This window comes from Fomitopsis serialis (assembly GCF_022376445.1).
Source record: "Fomitopsis serialis strain Sig1Antser10 chromosome Unknown B0H18scaffold_56, whole genome shotgun sequence".
NCBI lineage: Eukaryota > Fungi > Basidiomycota > Agaricomycetes > Polyporales > Fomitopsidaceae > Fomitopsis > Fomitopsis serialis.
Genome location: NW_025955016.1, coordinates 50474 through 70150, shown reverse-complemented (window position 1 = coordinate 70150; position 19677 = coordinate 50474). Strand labels below are relative to the sequence as shown.

The following is a 19677-nucleotide window of genomic DNA, read 5'->3' as shown; positions in this document are numbered from 1 at the left end:
GTGACTCCGTTCTGAATCTGAGACTCCCAATGAATTTGACTTTTTGGGCCTATAACCAAATCTAGACTAAGTAAAACTATTATTTTCTCTCGCAAACCCAATAGGGTGAGATAACGTCAGATCCAACATCACCCACAATTCTTGCCCTCGTCGTCCACCACGACACCCTCCTGCCTCCTTTTACGACCAGCTGCGGACGAACACAGCCCAGATATCTCGTCTCAGACCTTGACTTGCGAGAACACCAACTTCTCAGACTGGAATATTGACGATGGCTTTCGGTTTGACTATCGGGACGGAGCGGGCGACGGCCTTGCAGGTTCGCCCATAGCTTTCATCGCATATCGTGTCTAGTAGCTCACATCTTGCTTAGACATCAATCCAAGATGAACTCACGAAGAGGGGTTACAGTACGGAGGCTGGTATGTGGTCATGCGCGTGCAGGCTTTCGGGTTTTGACGGTGGTTGCAGACCCAGTCATGGCTGAATACATCACAATTATGATCATCAATAACAAGACGAAAGGTTCGTTCAGATGTTGAGAGCGAAACAAGGGAGATTGACACGGTCTTGGATGCTAGAGCAAATATCTTCGGAGCTGGAAGATCGTGAGTTGTCTGACTATCGTCCTTCATGTCGTTCTGTACTGACAAGCTTGAACAGTGATTGGAACAGAGTTTGGTGAGTATCCATGTAGTATCTCAGAATTGAAGTTCATTGTTTGTGCAGATCCTACTTTCGTCGATTGGCTTTTCGAAGAAGCCGCCAAAGGCGCGCCTGATGCAGCACCCCCCGCTCCCGAAGCCTCGACATCCACTCAGCGCCGCGAATCTCCCCCACACTTGGCAGAGACAGTACGAAAACCGCCAAGCGGTCCTCGCGCTGGCGCACCGCTCTACCAGCAAGCCATCTCACAGGCCATTCCTTCCACCTCCCCAACCGCACAGAAGCGCTTAGCGTCCGCGCGCTCACCTTCACCCACCGGCCATGCCAACAAATCCCGACGTATGGACGGGCCTCCAACTGGCCCACGCGCGATGCAGCACGGAGGTGGTGGCCCGCGGAGTCTGCTCGACCGCATGGGCCCCTCACGCAACGGTCACGCACCATTTGCGCAAGATGACATCCAAGCGCGGATAGACAATATCACCAACGGCTCGCCGGACGCGAACATGATGATGATGGGTGGCGGCTTCCCGATGGGCGGCATGGGCGGCCTGGATATGGCGATGGGGAACCCGGTGATGCTGCAGGAGATGATGATGAACCAGATGGCGCTCATGACGCAGATGGCGGGGGCTATGGGCATGATAAACGGTGGCTTTCCGATGCAGCAAGGCATGGGTGGGGACATGGGGATGTTCAACGGGGGCATGAACGGGGTGCAGGGGCAACAGGCGGGTGGGATGGACAATGGCAGGGGGAGAGGGCGGGGGAGAGGCGGTCCTCGTGGTGCCGGCCGTGGCAGAGGAGGTCAACCCAGTCACAACGCTCCTATGCACGCCGCAAACGGAGCGCCGAATGGTGCCCAGCAAGCACCGTTGACACCTAGTGCTCCCGCACCTGCCGTAGTCGCGCCAACACCTGTCCAGGTCGCACCTCCTCTAGCGATTACGCCCTCGACAAGCGGATCTGCACAGAGCCACTCGGCATTTGTACCCCCTGAGCGACCACAATCACCGACGCTCTGCAAGTTCGGTCTGAAATGCACGAACGCGCTCTGTCGATACTCCCACCCATCCCCTGTGGCCACGCCAGAGAGTGGTGTGGTCCTGAGCAACGAAGCCTGCGTAAATGGCAAGAACTGCAAGGACAAGGACTGTATCAAGGCCCACGTCAGCCCTGCTGTGCTGAACCCTAATGGTACGTGCTTCGTCTTCTCGTTCATGAATGCACAATTAAATCACTTTCAACAGCAGAACAACTCAAACCCAGCACGTATTCGTCTCCCGCACCTCCGGTGACCCACTCGCACCCACAATCCCCGACGCTCTGCCGATATGGCGCTGCATGCACGCGGCCCAACTGTACCTTCGCCCATCCTTCCCGTGCACCGAGTAACGCTGCCTCCATACCCTGCAAGTTCGGCACGGCATGCACACGGGCGAACTGCCCATTCCAGCACCCTGAAGGCCGCGTGCTTCCGACGTCGTTCCACCGCGGGCTTTCGGCGACCGGCCCAATAGAGACCATCCCTGCGCCACAGACGGGCACCATGGGCGCGTCCAGCCATCACAAGAGCATGACGTTCAACAAGAGCCAGAGTGCCGCGGAGCTGGAGAAGAAAGTCAAGGAGATGGAGGAGAAGAAAACCGAGGCGGAAAAGGCTGTCGCGCAAGCCAAGGCTGCGGCTGCTGGCAAGAAGGACGGTGCGACGGGCTCCGTGGCAATCAGCGCATGAACGACATTCGTGGTTGTGAACAGTCGCAATCTCGCGACTCGTTGATACGACTTATTCGAACGAACAGTAGATATCTGTATGATATGTCTCGCTAACTAGCATGTGCTTTGCAACTTCCTCGCGGTGAAATGTCTTGTCTAATTAGCTCCAAGTAGCTGTAGTAGGGTGCTGGTGGAATACAGTCACAGACGTCTTGGTGGTCATCAATGTATGACCACCGCCCACCCTCCATGTGTGTTGTGTTTGATCAGGTTCTGACGAGCTCTACCTCAACGAATGAAGACGGTGTTGCGCCGACGTGAGTAATACATTCCTCAATATTGTCATGGCCCGAGCTCATTGACATGCATACTGGGTGATCCTGTTTTCAACAGGCGACATATAGCTTTGCCCTCTGACAGACTTGGACATTGACAATTTCCTCGACCCTCCTTTCTCGGAGCCGGTACCCCATTCTCTGACGTCGCATCGCAACTCCTTCCTGAGGATCAACGCTATCTTCGAAAAAACATCAGCCTAAATTGCACTGGCCGTAGTCTCCCGTGGGCAGAGTAGACAATTTCTTCAACCTCCGCTGGCTCCGGATAGTAGTGTCAGTTTCGGCCGAGCCCGCGAGGCCGGAACGAGCGTCCAGCCGAGCGAGCGGCGAGCGCTTCCGCCGCCGTCAATTTTCCTTGCGACCTCCACCGTCTCGTGTCGGTCACCGTCGTCGTTGGCGCGCTCGACGCTCGCCTCTCGTTTCACCCGCCCACCCGCCCGCAGTCCGTTGTTCAATTGGTAGCCACTTATGTCGTTTGATAGCATTACTAAAATATGTGTCCTATTCTACCGAGTTTGCGTCAATGCTATTTATCCTGTGTGTATCCGTGGGTCCACGCAAAGTTCATCGCAGACGATCAGCAGTGTGTGCACAAATCGCGCCGCGCAGAGCCCGCCCACCCGGCGGCTCCGCGTGCCGCGTGCGACCCGGGCTTCGCCCGGTCCCCCCCAACCTCTCAGTGCATCACTCTCTGGCCGTTTGCCCTACCCCAGCAGCGAAGACGAGGCTGGATCCTTGTTATGTAACACTGGCCGCCTTCATTCGAAGGCGCTAAGTGGTCCCCGCTACTACTTAGCACAGTCTGATAGGGCGTCGTGATGACCCCGACGGTGCTGTTCGGGCCTCAGCCGATCTGCAGACGAAGTCCACTTTAACTTTGCCAAGGCCGCCTCTGGAGTCTGTACATGTGGGGTCGGAATGCAATAACATTAATATTGACCACAGTACACAGCCGTTTGATACTACGTTGCCTCTTTTTCAATTCACAATGTTCTCAGGCAGACATCGCATGGCATGCTCAGGCCGAGGCACTTGGCGAGGCATCAGACATTGAAATATTGAAGCTTGAAGTAACAGCGCGCGAGCGACCAGAACGGCGAACGCGGTCGACCGGTCCATCATGTGACCGTACATACTTCGATGCGGACGACCCTGGACGACCGACTCCAAGTCAGGCCGCGACATCAACTTGCCAACGACTGCGGTTGTAGAATTTACATCTCTGTGGCATTCCTTGACTCAACAGTTTGCGACATATATCTGTTGGTTGCTTAACTTTCATTGCCTAACTTGACTCTGTTCAGTCCGGTTCGCTGGCAAAGCCGCGTCGCAGTAACTGGTAAGTACGCGTGGACTCGTTTCTGTCTCGTCGAAGGACAGTCCAAGGGGCACACGCGCAGGGTACGTACTGGTCGTGCGCGTGCGTGCCCCTTGATCTTGTCTGAGCCGTGAGTACCCGCGGTGCAGGTGTCCCGGAGGAATGTGCATGGTTCATAATCATATTTGCATATGCTGAAAATATACACAGGTCGAGACATTCGAGGGCCCGTCCCACGGGGAAAGCGTGCTTTGCCACTTACAAGTCAGGCATATTGAGGATATTATGCTCCAGCCTCTGCCTATGCGCCTCAGCGGCGTCACGTTCGCTCGGCAGCATCCACTGAATATGCTGTCGTCAGAGAGCGCGTCTCACAGTCACACTTGGTACGTACCATCTCGTCCTCCTCTGCTTCCCTCCTCGCTGCCTCGGCCTCTGGCAGGTGCTCCTCGAAGTCGGGTGGCAATATATCCTTCATGTGCTCCCAGAAGGTCACAGGATCACCCGCGTCTTTCCACAACCCGAGCATGTCCAGGGCCCAGCGCTCGTACCCCGTTTGTATAGGATCATTGCTAGCCCTTGTCCGCCGCGAGGAACCTCGCCTTGGGGCTGTATGCAAGGTATATCGTCCTCTGGACGTCCCGGAGAGTCTCATTCATTCTGTTGAGGACCAGCTCGTTCGCTTTCAGCCGCAGCTCCGTATCCTCGAGGACCGCCTCCATTTGCTTTCTCCTCTCGCGCATATCATGCACCTGCTTGAATACCTTCTCGCAATCCGCGCGAATGTGTTTGTGAGTCTCCCGTTGAAGGTTGGGGTGGTTTGGGTTCTCCTTCTGCATTCGGCGGATGTCCTCCAAAGTCCACTCCGAGAGGGGCTTCTCTTCGGGACCGACGGCGCGGTGGTCGTCGACCGCCTTGCCTTTTCCCTTGTCTGGCATGACCCGTGAGCCTGCGCAGTGCGGACAAGGTGAGCGAGCGATCCTTCGTGTTGGCGCACAGCTGTAGGAACTCACCTCGAACTTCCGCTATGGACTACGTAGCGCGTCGAATGTAGAACGTGCAGACTGGCAGGCGAACTCTACTCCTTTATATGCAGAGATTTGTGGCCAACCCCGTCGGAGCATCAAATCCCCCTTCACCGCCGGCAACCACGCACACCAAGATTTACGCCACATTGGACGAGCCTGGGTCTCCATGGCGAGCAGTCGCCAATAGCCCTTGTACGTGTTTCCATTGTTCTACATTTATGGAAGGTGGTGCTAAGATGGCCATCTCGCCCTTCACCTTCAGATCGTGCGTCATCGAATGCCCAGACAGTCTGCGCGGTGGACGACTCTCGACGAAGATCCATCGATGGACAGACTCGGTGCTTCGGGCGCAGCACGGATTTCACCTGCTGATGGGTGCCACTGAACCTTAGTCGCTGAGGCGAGATCGTCGGAATGAACCACACGAACTTGGAACGAACACCCACGCGACGCCATGAGTCGAAGTCTGTAACCGTTCGGCGTCATTCTCGCAAAGGAAAGGTCTCGTTCCAGGTCGTTCCGTCGCCTCGCTCTCACGAAGCGGAACGCCTGAAGCTAGTAAGTTGGAATGGTTTACGTCCGCCTTCGTGTCTGTGCCATCGTGATCCACGCCCGAAGATCGAAATTTGAATCTAGGTCCCCGTCCCTGCGTAATGCGACGCTCCTTTTTCGCGGATCGTCCAGTGGTTCGTGTCGGCACGACACGTGTAGCGCACGCGCTCTCGATATCCCGATCCTCGTCTAACTGCGGAATCCTCACAGGGTTCGTCTTCGCCTCCCTACCCAAACATTGCTCTTGGTGAGTGGACAGCCGTTGTTTCGCCATCCTGTCCAAGATGTTCATTGTTTCGTCCGTCCAGAATGGTTATTCGAGTCCTACGGGATCTCAGTGCTCCTCGACAAAGGACACCGCATTGCGTGTGTTCATGATCGGCACGTCCCCTTTGGTTCAGCCGAAACCCTTCCGGATGAGCACGCGAACCGAGAACACCCTCCCGTACAGTCACTAGGGCGTCTACTTGCCAACCCTCCTGGATTGTCTCCGCGTGTCGCAGGCCATTGTTGTACCTTCCTGGCTCCCGAGAATGCGGATACGGGCCGCGAGAAAAAAACCCGGGGTAGATAGGATGGGATGGCCCGCTCGCTCTTTCCCTTTCGTTGTCGCTGACCTCGTCTCTTGACTCGGAGTGGCACTCTTGCGATGGCTGTTGCTCCCTCACTGAGTCGTCCAGCGATGGACCTGAAGCTTCGCTTAGTGCCCTTGTGAGTTCCCTTGTCTTTTTCTCAAAGCATCAGTTCACTCACGTTAGTGACAACTTCGTCAACGTTAGCGCTCGCCACTAGTATATAGGTTGACGTCCCCAACGAGTACGGATCTGTACTGCGGTCGGTCATACACGGCACGCTCTCTCGCACCATGGAGGGCGAGTCTGTCCTCCTTCGTCGTTCGAGCGCTGACTGGCGCCCTTCTAATGCACAGGCGAGAGGCGCGGTATAGTATGCTCGGCGATGCGACTCATCGATGTGGATCGTGTCATTGTGCTTGAGACCTGTGAGGACGGCGTATGAGCGCATAGCTAGGCGGGACTAGGCGGTCCACGACTCGTACTTCTGTCCCCTCTGCCACAGATGTCTACCAAGGGTGGAGCCCGCGATGACACCCAGGTGTACGCTGTGTGTCACGCATGGGGCATTGACTGACTGCAATGTCCATCGGATGTGCCTGACAGCCGCGTAGATGCAAACGTTCTATGTCCAAGTCGCAGAGTCGTTCGCAGTTGTCTTACATCGATCGCGATCACGCGAACAGACAGGTCCGTGCAAAGTAACTTTCGATTATGCCGGTATCCGAGGAAAAGACGCTAATACACTCCGAAGAACAGGACAAAGAAACACAACGGGTATACTGCACAACGCGCAGACGGGTGGGTATACTGCACAATATGCAGCCGGGTATACTGTACGGCACGCAGACGGGTATACTAAACAACGCAGCGGGCTCACTGCTCAACACGGAGATGTTAATGGATGAATACCCTACGATCACTCGCGACGGGCACGTTTCGGCGACGGCAGCGGCGAGATGTGCGTTCCATGAAGGTCCCGCCACCCGCCCTGCTGGGTATATCGTCCCGCCCACGGATAGTCAGGCTCGGGGACGCTGCCTTCGAAGCCATTGGAGCCTGGGACGGGTCTGTGGACGTACCCTCGCTGCTGGCTAGGACCCGCGATCGGCTGAGAAACACTGCAAAGTCAGGGTGAGCAGACTGCACGAGATTCAGACGTTGATGTTGCCAATGCTTACCTGTGCCTCTCATTGCTAAACTCCCACTTGGAGTCCGCCTCATCATCGTCCTCATCCCGCTGTCGCTTCCTGGATTGAGAGACCGAGGAACCGTACTCTGTGGAGACGGACGGGCCCCACAGCTGGCCCGGATAAGGAAACAGTGCAGGCTGCAGCGCGAATGCGCCGGTCGGACCTATCTGGCGGGTGGCAGCCTGCTGAGAGGGCCCTGCCTGTGGCTGGGCGCGAGGGCCTCGTTCAGCCTCATCGACCATCCTCGACGGATGCAAAGTCTTCGGACGCCTCCCACTGTCGGGTGACTCGGGGGAATCGCCGTCGAGGATGTCCGGTTCGGCCTGCCTTCGGGAAGATGGCGCGCCCGGAGTGCGTCGAGAGTAAGTCACTGGGTCTGGCTGGCCTCGCATGCGGACAGGGAATGATTCAGACCAAGGAGGGGGTGGTGGTGGCAGGGGCGACGAGCTGAAACTTGGACGAGCACTCCGTGGCCGGTACTCAAACGCCGGCTGAAGACGATTCGGAGGGCCGAGCTCGGAGTCGTCGCTGCGCAAGAAGCCATTGTCGCCTTCGTGCATTCGCGGCCCTGCAAACGGATTCTCCTCGCCTCGCTCGAGTGTACTGGCGGCGGCGTCGTCGTCGTCGTCCTGCTGCAGCTCGCCTGCGATCTGGATCATCTCAGCCAGCGACGGCTTCCACTTGCCCTCCATCCAGCCTGATTCCCAGTCCTTCAGTTGCATCATGAGCATGTGCTCGAGGACGAGGCGCTTCGCCCGCATCTCGGTGGTCCATTCCTCGACCATGTCCGCCTGAGCCTGCATGTATTCGAGGATACGGGCCAGCTTCTCCCTCTTCTGCTTGATGCCCCGGGACTTCTCACAGGCGAGGCGGCCACTCTGGATCATATCCTGCGCGATTACCACACTGACTCCACTGGTGGGCTCCGGGCGTGCGGCGTGCGCTGCCTTGGACTGTTGCTGCATCTCCGCGAGTCTGGTGTCCTCCTCGTCCTCCGCTGCCTCCTCTTCAGAGTTGATGTCAGCGATGTCTTCGACGAATTGCTGGTGAAGGGCGGAATACGCTCGCATCTTGATCTCCATGCTTTCGACGGGCTCGGGGTATGCATCCTGTGCCGTGGAGGCCATGAAACGGCTGTAGATGGGGTCGAGCGGGCTCATGGGCTCGTCTGCGTTGAGGGAGGCGTCGTTGGGTTGGCCCGACGGACCAGCTTGTGGAAGGGGCGCAGGCGCAGGTGCAGACGTGGCGCCATTGTGTGCCTTAGCGTTCTCCTGGTCGGCACCCGCAGACGAGGGTATTTTGGCAGGCGTAGGGACATGGCGAGGCTGAGACGTGGAGGGGCGAGGCTGCCGCGCAACAGTCTCTTCTCTGCGGAGAGGCACGACGGCTACAGATAACGACAGGTGAGTAACACAGAGATCTTTGACGACACGACGACTTACGCTGGTGACGACCTCGGTGTACATGGTCAGGCGTTGCGGGCAACTTGAAGCGGGTGTCTCGTGGGTCGATCTGGTGTCTTGAAGGACCGGCCTCTGGCTGGGGCGGGGGTGCGAGGGTCTGTGGCGCTGGTGGCCATCCGAGCACTGGTGGCGCGCCCATCCGATAGGGCGCCGCTTGAGGCTGCAGACGAGACGGGGCGCGGGGCCTCTGCGGTGGCGAGGGACGCGGGAATGCCAGGCTTGAGGGACCTGCCTCCGGCTGGTACAGAGACCATGGCGCGAGACGCGAAGGTCCGGCCTGGTTAGGCAGCCTTGATGGGCCTGCCTCGGGCTGCACGGGCGGGGGAGGAAGCCGCGTGAAGGAGGGTGGGAGTTGGGGATGGCGGGGAAGTGGTTGCTGAGGGCGCAGACCGACGGCAGAGCTGTGGCGGAAGACGTAGGCGGGCGAGATGGCCATCTGTTGGGGACGGGGGGTCGATATGCGAGGCACGGACTGCTCGGTCCCTGCTTGAGAACCAGCCCGTGCTATTGAGGATTCCTGGGTGCGGTACAAGACGCCGTCTGGCAATCTTGAATGATTGTCGTCCTGCGCTGCCGTACGAGTGGGAACACCTGTTGTTAGGTGCTCCCGCTCGCCCCGCTGCGCTGGACCTTGATTGTTCACGAGTGTAGACGACCCGTGAACGAACTCAGGCATCGGTCGGGCTGTCGCAGGGTTGTGCTCTGCGCCCATAACTACGCCCGCTATGGTGAGTGGTGCATTGCAATCAAAGGCAGGTGTGCGTACCTCTCCGGCCAGCCTTTGGCACGGGGATGGGGATGGTGGGGCGCAGAGCAGGGATATCCTGCTCGCGTTGTCGTGGGGGTGGCGGCGGTGGCGTCGCGGTGCGCCGTCGTCGGGGGGCCACTTCCTCTTCGTCAGCCGTGTTCTCTGTAGTGGCCTTCACCTTCCTCTTGAGCTTCGGTGGGACATCTAAGAGGTGGTGAGTGACAGTCAATGTAATCCGGGCGATGACGTACATTGCGGTGCACTATCCCCGTAGACCGGAGGTTCCACCTCGACCTCCCCTGCCTTTTCCTCTTCTTTGGGCTTTGTCGCGTTGAGGCGCGTCGACCTCCTTACGGGTCCCGGTGCTTTCTCCGGCCTACAGCTGCGTCAAACCCATCGTCCGACACCACTGACGAGAAGGGCAACTCACAGCTGAACACCGTCGGAGCGCTTGGCCATCAGCGCCTGGATTATGTCCTCTGTCTTTCCATTCGCGCGGATGCCTTCCCGCTGAACGCCGCATGAGTCACTAGCTGGAGGGACGCGTGAATGAGACACGTACCTTAGCGAGCTGCTGGATCTCGTGGCGCTTGAGTGCGCGAAGGGCGGTTGCGTTCAAAGGAGAGCTGCTCATTGTTGCAGAGTGTGGCGTAGAGTGTGCTAAGGCTCAACTCGGAGAGGGATAGGTACTGGGTAGGTCGCAAGGGAGGTAGGAGCAGGGCACACGGGGGATGGTAGAAATTGGGATGCAAGAGTGGGACGCAGCGCGCGCGCTTTAAATGTTTCGAGAACAATGACCGCAGGGCCAAAGCTTGGGAAGGCATGGGCTACGGCCAGGGGCCTGAGTGGCGTCCGGAGGGTCAAAGCGATGTTTCGACGAATATGGTAGCCGGATACAAGGCGGTCATCGCATGCCCAGATCTCCTCCTTAGCCGAGTGACAAGCGATGCACAGGTACTAGATGCCTTCGAATTCAATATTTCATCCATTACATCCGTCGGACTGGCCATTTGTTGTCATCTACCCCAGGTAAGAGCGAATACAAAGGGAAGCACACACGGTACATGTAGGTTCGCGCCATATGTTCACGCATGTCCGAACATTGCCCCCGCACAGCTAGGTCTTGAGGCAAGATGGCCGAGCGGTCCAAGGCGTGTGACTCAAGCGAAAGCTTACCTGCTATGCGGGTTTTCTCATCTGGGTATCCAGGCGCGAGTTCGAATCTCGCTCTTGTCATATTTTCGCACCGTCTTGGCAGTATGTCTTTGTGTTCGCTTTTTTGTACTTAGTTGCTGCTTGATCCGCTACCGCCATCCAATTGCAATCGCCGCTGGACGCCTTCCCGCGCTCACAACGTTATGTCCTCAACACCTGCTCTAAATCTCCCAGGCACGTCGGCCAATTTCGCTTGTCGTTTGTCTCGAATTCCGGCACCCCCGTTTTAAACCTCTATCTGAAAGGGGCTCCGACTCGCCCTTTTGAAAAGCACGAACATACCGTCGGTGGTCAAATTCTCGTCCGACGGTTGGCTCAGACAACCTCCGATACCGTATTAACATCACAGCCTCACAGGTTATAGGTCGTCGTTGTGGTTTAGCGACCCTCACTATCGGGCCTTGTGCCACAGGCGATATCAGACGTCCGACGCTTTAGCCTTACCAGCGCCCGTAAATCCTGCGAAAAGGCACTGTCCATGCCAGTGCCACCGCCTCTCCGCCACCAATTCGGATCTAGCCAATAATCCTGAGTGGCATGATGCGTATACGTGGCCCACGAGTACGCAAGAGACGATAGTTCATGCCAGTGGGAGTCGACGGCTACCCTCCAGTGCCGGGCCAGCAAGCATCGATCGCGTCTGTCTTAAGAGGCCCAAAAGCCCCGTGCAGTAAGCTACAGTTGTGACATCGGTCACTGTGGAGTGTATTGACCTCTGCACGCCTGGCGACAGAGCTATTGTACTGGTAGATCATCATGGTGAGGAGGCCACTATGCCTAGTACCTACCAAGACCTTTTTTTTTTTTTTTTTTTGAATCCCTTTATTGTCCGCGAGGGCCGGGCCCTATGTAGACAAAGCACTAGCACTAGGAGTAGGTACGGAAGTGTTCACGTAGGTTCAAGCTGAGCATAGGCTCACGCCGGGGCGAGAGCTGGAGATGGTACAGTAAGAGAGCAAAAGGAAAATATGGTGCCGAGACAGTGACATGTATGTACAGTAATGGGAGTGCGAATGCAACGAGGTAATCTATTTATGGGAAAGTGGACTCCCGCCCGGGAGACGACACACGTTCGATAGAGCTATCGGACTGGACGAGCGGTCTGGCTCAGAGCGGGGTGTGAGTGAGGTGCGCGGGGCAGACTGGTGCAACCTGCCGCCCTCAGGTGCGGCCCCGGCATCGCAGCACTTTTCCCGGCTCCTACAGTGACCGTCGTAGGCGCCGCTCGCTGTCTCTCTGGCGTGTCGGTAGAGTCGAGTGTATCGTACGAGGAGTGGACCGTATAGTAATCAAGTAGGGGGATAGGTGCTATCGGAGTGGAGGGAGAGGGAAGGGGTGAGGTTGGTCAGTCGGCGGCGAGGCCGAGGTCGCCGTAGGTGGCCGCGAAGCGGCCTGTTGCGTGAATGAATCGGAACAGGAGTCGTATGGCTCGAGGATGGGTGAGGAGCGCTTGTATAGAGTTGGCAGCTGGTCCGAGTGTGAAAGCAAGGTGTGCGCGTTGTTCGTCGTACGATGGACATTCCAGTAGATAGTGGTGGACTGTCTCTCGTGCGAGGTGACATGTGGGGCATGTAGGTGAGTCCGCCTTCGAGATCTTGTGGAGGTGGGCTTGTAGGGGGACATGTTCGGTACGTAGTTGGATAAGGAGGCTGGCATGCTTTCGTGGGAGAGAGTTCATTAGCTTGACATAACGTTTAGACGGAAGATCCGGGTCTATACGATCCATCTTAGTGGAACGCGGTGAGCGTTTCCACTCATCGCGCGCGCAGCGTGCGAAATGTTCAGCGAGCATCTGCCTTACCTTTGAGATGCTGGCAGGGAGATGTTCGGACAGGCATTTCGGGAGCAGGGCAGCGGAGCTGCCCTCTCCCCGCGCAGCTTTCTTCGCTTCCTGGTCGGCACGTTCATTGCCTGGGATGTCGCGGTGGCCTGGGACCCAGCGCAGCGTGAGCTTTGCGCCGGGGTGTCGTCGCAGTAGAGAGTCGATCTCGCCTAGGAGCATGTCGATAAGGTAGTGGGCGGGGTGAGGCTTCCGGTTTTGCACCGCCAGGAGGCAAGCAGTGTTGTCGGCGGCGCAAGAGGACGTTCTCGCGCTGATCTCCTGTATGAGAAGGTGAGTCGCTAGTATTAGCCCGACAATCTCAGCCTCGTAGACCGTGTGACGAGACGCCGAGCCTAGGTGGTAGCGGAGGACTTGGGGTTCCCCATTTCCTGGCTTGTAGAGTACTGCTGACGCGCCTACTCCGCCTTCGATGTCTGATCCGTCTGTATACACGCGGTATCCTGGCCTGCGGGCCCAGGTCTTCTCGTTTACGGCCGCCTCGTCTTTGTTATCTGCGATGTAGACTGCGAAGGGCGGGTTCCATCCCGGAGGGAGCCTGACCGCTTCGATAGTCTCAATGTCATGCGGGAGGAGGTGGTACTACCAAGACCTACCACTACCACCACCGTGACCACCGGGCCAGTACGACGCGGGGGATCAACGGATCTAGAAGCATGAGCCACACATCGCGGTATACACGTGTTTGATTGAGCTGTGGCCCTTGTAGCTCAACCCATTGTTCTCTTTTAGTGGTCAAAGCGTCCTCCGAGTGGCGCCTCTAATACCAAGTGACCGTGGTCACGGTTGCCACACTACCTCTTCCATCCCCCACTTGCGACCTACCATCTACATAATGGACGCTACTGCTCTCAAGCGCCCCAAACTCCAACAGCTGGCGAGGGTGAGTCCAGTGTTCATCTCGTCCGATTCGTTCAACGCTGAGCGGTGGCGTCCTGCTAGATGCACAACATCAAGGCCAACTTGAAGAACGGTGCGATTATTGAACAACTACGGAAGCGTCGCCCGGGAAGCGAAGGGTGCGTTGTGCAATGCTACGACGGAATACAGGTTACGAGTCTCTGACTGTGGCTTCGATTCAGATTCAACATTGCAAGCCCACCAAACGGACAGAACTCCGAAACACGCGCGTCTCTAGCCAAAGACCCCGCACCGGCTGAGCCGCGGACACGTCTATCCTCTTCGCCAACAGCAGCAAATGGTACGCAGCCTGCTTCAAACCCTGGTGACCCGCGCCACGCGCAGACGCCACTCCCGCAAGGCGAGTCGGAGACTGGCCGAAACGGTGTTGTCGACAACGGTCTGTCTGTCAATGGTCACGTCAACTCGTCGATGGCTGCGCACGCCAGCAGCCCGGCGTCCCAACAGGCTCCTGGGCCGAGTGGCGAGGCCCCCGCCGTTGACGTCCAGCCACCAAACGTCGAACGAGTCAATGGTGGCACGACAAGGTCTGGCACAATCGAAGGAGAAGCCGGAGGTAAGTGATGAATCCCACTTTCCACGCGTTTCTAACTCAGTTCATCGCGTCCAGGCGCACAGCATCTGACCGAGGCACAGCGAGCGCGATATGCGGCTAGACAGCGCAAGGAAGTTGAGCGGCAGCGAGAAGCCTATAGGGACGCCGCCCGGCGCCGTCGCCGCGAGGACCAGAAAGCGCGACATCGCTATGAAAACGCGGCCTTGACAGGATTCGCGGAGCAGCACGAGGTGATCTACAGCGTCCGCCTGCTACGTAAGGCGCACAACAACGCGGAGCACGAGTGGGATGCGCTCGAGTCGATGCAGGAGAAAGTGCAGGGGGTGCTCGCCTCGTCGCGCACGCACATCCGGACGGCCACGATGACGCACGCGAGCACGGACCGATTCAGGACGTTCTTCTCGTACTACCACCCGGTCCCGGGGAAGTGGAACCCTGCAGACTTCTGGGGAGAGGAGCCCGAGAAGCGGACGTGGCGGTATTTCCGAACGGGAGATGAAGACGGTGTAGCCGAGGAGCCTGAGGGACATGGGAGGTTGCCTACATACGTTCCTCCACGACGGCCGTACGTGCACCGCCTTCATCGTCTCTGAACGTGCGCGCTGACTGCTTCGGTCTCGTTAGCACCGACGTGGCCACCGAGATCTGCAAATGTCCGATGCCTGCCGGGTGCGTCAAGTCTCGCTTTGTGTTGAAGATGCGAGGCGGTATGCTGATTCGTCGACGGACGTTCTCCAGAGACAGGAAGATGAAGGGACTCAAGCGACTGAATGTTGTCGTGCCCAATAAGCTGGCGCAGCGGTTCTTCGATAGCTTGCGCGTCGGCTGGGATGTCGACTACATGAACAAACGCTTGTGGCCAGAGTCGGAGGACGAGGGAGACGACGAGACAGAAGAGTCAACGGATCAGCCTCCGAAGACGAGGAAGCGCAAGGCCGGTCATGACGAAGAGGAGGGTGGATCGACATTGGAGGGCGAAACGGAGGAGCCAGCCAATCAGCCCCCGAAGAAGAAGTTGCGCAAGGCCGGTCCCCAGGAAGAGGGGGACAAGGAGGCGCCGAACAAGGGGAAAGGGAAGGCGAAGAACAAAGGCAAGAAAAAGACGTCGAAGAAAGGCAAGGAGAAGGCGCATACCGAGGATCATGAAGAGGCAGACGAAGGTTCTGCGGATGCGGACGACGTTGAGGGTGTCGACGATGCTGAGGAAAACCGGCTACCTCTGTATCGCGGCGAGCGGTACCAGCGCATGATCCCGACCCGGGCGGCACTCTGGCAGATCACAGACAACGAACGCATTGCCGCTGAGGGTGCGCGTAAACCCCCATTCGTGCGTATCTGCGCGTTCAGCGGGAGGGAATTGGCATCAGTCCTGCTTCAAATCAACATACGTCGCCTTCATAGCAAGTCTTGCCCCCTCGCATTTTTGCCGTTCGAACTGAACTGCGTGGGCACTCTTTTGAACCCTCTCGTTTCCACCGTGGTCGCTGGGTACCTGACTTTTGAAGGCGAGGTAATTCCATTCGGCTCCAGGAGACACGCTGTGCGGAGCAACGCAACGCCTGGAACGGGTCAGCTCGCCGCCGCCGTCGCAAATACATCTGCTCATCCTGCTCCAGTCGTTGGCCCAGTAGGCGATACCGCGGCTAGCGTATATCAACCTAGCAACATTGCTCCGGGAACGGGTCCGAGTGGTGATGCTCCAGGTGTCGCTGGCGCCGCCCGGCAGTCCCAACCTGTTCGCTTGTTGAGGAACGCGGATGCAATCGGCGCTGCGATCATTCTGGGCCCAGATTTTCTTCCTACCGTCCCCATTGCAGAGGGATCACCCTTCCCCCAGGGCTATTCGGGTGAATGGGCTTCCGCCTGCATTCCCGGTGCGCACTGGACAGCCACTTTCAAGGCGATCGACGCGATGGTCTCCAATGGATATACGCCGCTGGCCGACTTTCACCACATATTCCTTGACCTCCTGGTAGCCAGTATTCTGTACCTGGGAGGCAGGGAACCGACAATTGCCCAGCAAGTCAGCAGATACCAAGCGGGACCGAGTCAGCCGACGAGGAATAATGACGACGGTGCCGCTGACCGCCCCGCACTCTCGGACTTTATATTCGCTAAAGTGAAGAACAATCCGGCATTTCCGCTAGAGTGTGCCAAAGCTGTGCTCCAGCCAGACTTGCGCGCGAGGACATACGATAGGATCGAGCGCCCGCAAGAGCTCATAGCGCGTTATAGCGTGGTGCACACAGGCGAGGGCCTTGTCCCGCGGACGATCGTCTTACAAGATAAGGATCCAATCAAGGATTTCCTGATGCCCTGCGAGCAGGTACTGGCTTGCGTGCGGTACTCCGGATACCCTGACAAGCTACCAACGGGCATTCCCCAGCAAGGCACGCCAGGCGCTCCTAACGCTATGCAAGTCAACGGTGCCCAGCCAGTTGGCGCGGTTCAGCAAGTCAATGGGGCTCAGCAATCCGAAGGGGCTCAGCAGGTCGATGACGATGCCATGCAGGTCGACGACGCCGCGACAGATGATAGCGACGAGCCCATTTCTGGGGTTGCAGCCCGGATAGTTAACGCCGACCGGTCCTACGACCGGGATGGCGCCGCTGAGGCGTTGCGGTACATGAACGCTAGCGCGCGCGCTTCAGCACGCGACAACACCAACTCGCCTGTCACGCCGCGCAACCCCGGTTGGCAACCTGGGATGCCTGGACTTCGTTTCGAAGAACATACCGCGTCATCACCTCTACCGCCCCCCGATTTCACGCAGGATGGCATGGACTCCGTCGCTGGCGATGGAGACTCGGCGCAACCTTCGGGGCTCCATGGCGATGTTGAGGACGGAGTGAGTGGACCTTCAGGTAGCGAGGACGCGGACGTTGTCGCGGAGGCACCAGGAGTCGCGATGCCGGCGCGTAGTCTTCCATTCTCGCCGATCCCGGAGGCAAGTGAAGACGAGGATCAGGTAGCGGAGGAAAACATCGAGACGATGCTCGTCGCGAAGTCCATGAGCTTTGAGAGGAAGCCTGCCAACGTCGTCGGCGAACACTCTGACGCGCAGGTCCCGCCGCAGCCGACATCGCCTCCGCGGAGGGTCACTCGCTCGCGTAGTCGTCCGTTAGGTCCTGGCCCCCTTCCGAGGAGAACGGTTCCTAGGCGTGGAGCTACTGGGTCTCGTCGGGGCAGGGTCGGAAAGTGAAGCTGTTGAAAGAGTTTAGAATGTTAGATAGGTTTCCGGCTCGCTCGTGAGTAGTACGCATACCCAGCATACCCAGTTCCATGTGATCCGGTGTTGTATATACTGTTGTCTAATACTTCTTTTATATACCCTTGATACCATTCTCGAAACGACCCGGCGTCGCGCTAGTGATTGCTGCTCTTATGAGGTAGATTGATGATCTCCGTTGCACACCAAAACATCCGGTAAGCGTCTTTTATGAATCGGCGCATACACGGTGAGCTCGTTTGAAACGATGACGTTGTGACGACGGCCAGTACATAACGCAATTGGTGGTCTCGGATAGTGATTTCCCCTGAACACCACAGATGTGCAATTCTGAGGCGATGGTCAGATCTCAGACCCGGTCGTGATACAAAATCGATGCGCACAGCCCATGCTCTAGTTCGTGCCAGTGTGATGAGGCATGCCAATCGTCCCTATCATGAAGTGGGTACTACAACACTGCTTGAAGTTCTAGTTTTCTGCATAACTCTTATGGCATTTGCGCTGCACATATATAGAGTGTAAAACCGCTCACCTCATTTACAGTCTTCGTTACTATGCTGTGTCTGTCCAATCTGTCGCTCCAAGCTTGAGGTTTAATGAGGAGGAGGCGACTCGGGAGCGAGCCTGCCTGCCAGTGCGCGTCGCCATTGCGTCACGTGTTCGCGTTGAGAACGCCAGCGAGTTTGGTTCAAGTTGAAGTTTAGTGACCGGCGTTGGTCCGTTACTTCGGTCAGTCCTCAGAACAAGTACCTCGTCCGTCCTGGCCCAGTGCTGGTACGTCACGTCCAATGTACCAAAGTCATCTACTCACCTCAACGGAATCAGCGGGACACTCGGTCGAAGAATTGAAACTCATTCCACGCTTCCCGTTGAAACCTACATCTCACGATGCACCGAGCTCTGACTATCCAAGACTTCATTCAATTGGTGGTGAATGAAGTCGCCAGGCCGTGTCCACTGGAAGAACGGACGCTCCTGGCTCTGGCGCTCACATGCCGCGCATTCCAGGAGGCCGCCTTGGACATGCTGTGGGCTTACCAGGATGGCTTGGGCCGTCTCGTCCAGTGCTTACCGGAGGATCTATGGACATATTCAGATGACCCATTGGAGGATATAGTGAGTAAGCTGCTGCTCCGCTGTTAATTGAAAGCTGAGTCCGTGATGCATCCAGACGCTCAGCGAACCTACGAGGGCCACCACACAACAAGACTGGCAGCGCTTCGACGTCTACGCTCGGCGGGTCCGCACACTAGATATTGATGATTCCCCTTATTTCAAGTCCCGTACAGAGTGCCGCGTCTCAGGGCCCCTCTTTCGTTGGCTTCTCTCGTCAAGGACTTCTCATCAATTGCTCCCTAGTCTATCCTTCCTTGACCTGGGGTGGGGAAGGAGATATCTTCCAAGTATTACGACTCTGCGCACACGCTATTTGGCCCGCGGCTCACTGAGCTGGACATCAGCACCCCTCGGCTCGCCGACACCAGTATGCTTGACGTGATATTGCTGCACCTCCCTCTGCGTTCACCAGATGTCAAGTTGTTGAGAGTCAACGAGTCCCAGTACAGGGATTCCGACTGTCAGCCCATCCTTCTGGTATTCTTCCAGCGTTGAAAGGGCTGGAGAATTCGCGGGGAGCATATCCTGACATTGACACCCTCGCGGTTGTCGACCTTGCCAAACCTCACAGAAGCACCTTACTTTTCGACAAACAACGAGCCACTGGCCAATTGGGACAGAAGGGACCCTCAAACTCTTACCTTCCGCGCTCTGGAGAGATTGACTATGAGGATGACGACAATGGCTGATGCCGAGCATTTATCCGCTGCTGCTTTCCTCGACTGCAAGAGATATCCCTGACAACCATTTCGAATCCAATTCGGACGCTCTCGATGGCGTGCTCCGGCTGATTCACGATCGTTGCCAACATGCTATATTAGAGTCGATCCAAATCCGAAGCGGTGCGAATGAACACCTCGCGGATGTAGTACACGACATCACCGCAGGCGTCCTTCCGACGTCTCTATGACTTCCGACTCTTCGTAAATTTGGCCTCAACACGAAGATGCGCATCATCCTCGACGACGATGCCGTCGAGGAGATGGCCAAGTCGTGGCCTCGTCTGGAGTACCTGCATTTTAGGTCACCTCCGACTTCGGCGACGCTGGAAGGCCTGCGCATCTCGCCCGGTACTGTCCTTCGCTGTCGTCACTCTGTATCGACGTGCAGACGAGGGGTACCGTCGTCTCCGCCGATGTGATCCCCGGCGGCGGCTTCTGCAACCGGGCCCTCGAGGAGATCGAGTTCGCATGTCGTTTCCGTTGG

At 57.4% G+C, this 19677-nt stretch overlaps 4 protein-coding genes and 1 non-coding gene across 5 annotated transcripts; 4 read left to right on the top strand and 1 right to left on the bottom strand.

The window, feature by feature from the left end:
- The first annotated feature begins 140 nt into the window (after positions 1–140).
- Positions 141–2630, top strand: B0H18DRAFT_1105731 (uncharacterized protein). Its single transcript, XM_048032665.1, has 7 exons — positions 141–319; positions 374–422; positions 472–525; positions 582–608; positions 664–681; positions 730–1863; positions 1917–2630. Exons 1-7 carry the CDS (start codon positions 272–274, stop codon positions 2399–2401), a joined length of 1815 nt encoding a protein of 604 aa, XP_047891109.1. The 5' UTR covers positions 141–271; the 3' UTR covers positions 2402–2630.
- Positions 2631–6700: 4070 nt separating this feature from the next.
- B0H18DRAFT_1018963 (uncharacterized protein) lies at positions 6701–7571 on the bottom strand. The gene is made up of 3 exons (XM_048029412.1): positions 7372–7571; positions 6945–7311; positions 6701–6891 (listed from the first exon to the last, which is right to left on the bottom strand). Exons 1-2 carry the CDS (start codon positions 7424–7426, stop codon positions 7088–7090), a joined length of 279 nt encoding a protein of 92 aa, XP_047891108.1. The 5' UTR covers positions 7427–7571; the 3' UTR covers positions 6701–6891; positions 6945–7087.
- A 3150-nt stretch (positions 7572–10721) lies between these two features.
- B0H18DRAFT_t121 lies at positions 10722–10830 on the top strand. The gene has a single exon. It is a non-coding gene; the product is annotated as a tRNA-Leu (tRNA).
- Positions 10831–13289: 2459 nt separating this feature from the next.
- Positions 13290–17471, top strand: B0H18DRAFT_1018955 (uncharacterized protein). The gene is made up of 7 exons (XM_048029410.1): positions 13290–13322; positions 13382–13532; positions 13592–13668; positions 13732–14126; positions 14181–14691; positions 14751–14795; positions 14865–17471. Exons 2-7 carry the CDS (start codon positions 13485–13487, stop codon positions 17326–17328), a joined length of 3540 nt encoding a protein of 1179 aa, XP_047891107.1. The 5' UTR covers positions 13290–13322; positions 13382–13484; the 3' UTR covers positions 17329–17471.
- A 601-nt stretch (positions 17472–18072) lies between these two features.
- B0H18DRAFT_526624 (uncharacterized protein) lies at positions 18073–18942 on the top strand. The gene is made up of 3 exons (XM_048038463.1): positions 18073–18129; positions 18181–18471; positions 18527–18942. Exons 2-3 carry the CDS (start codon positions 18244–18246, stop codon positions 18851–18853), a joined length of 555 nt encoding a protein of 184 aa, XP_047891106.1. The 5' UTR covers positions 18073–18129; positions 18181–18243; the 3' UTR covers positions 18854–18942.
- The last annotated feature ends 735 nt before the right edge of the window (positions 18943–19677 follow it).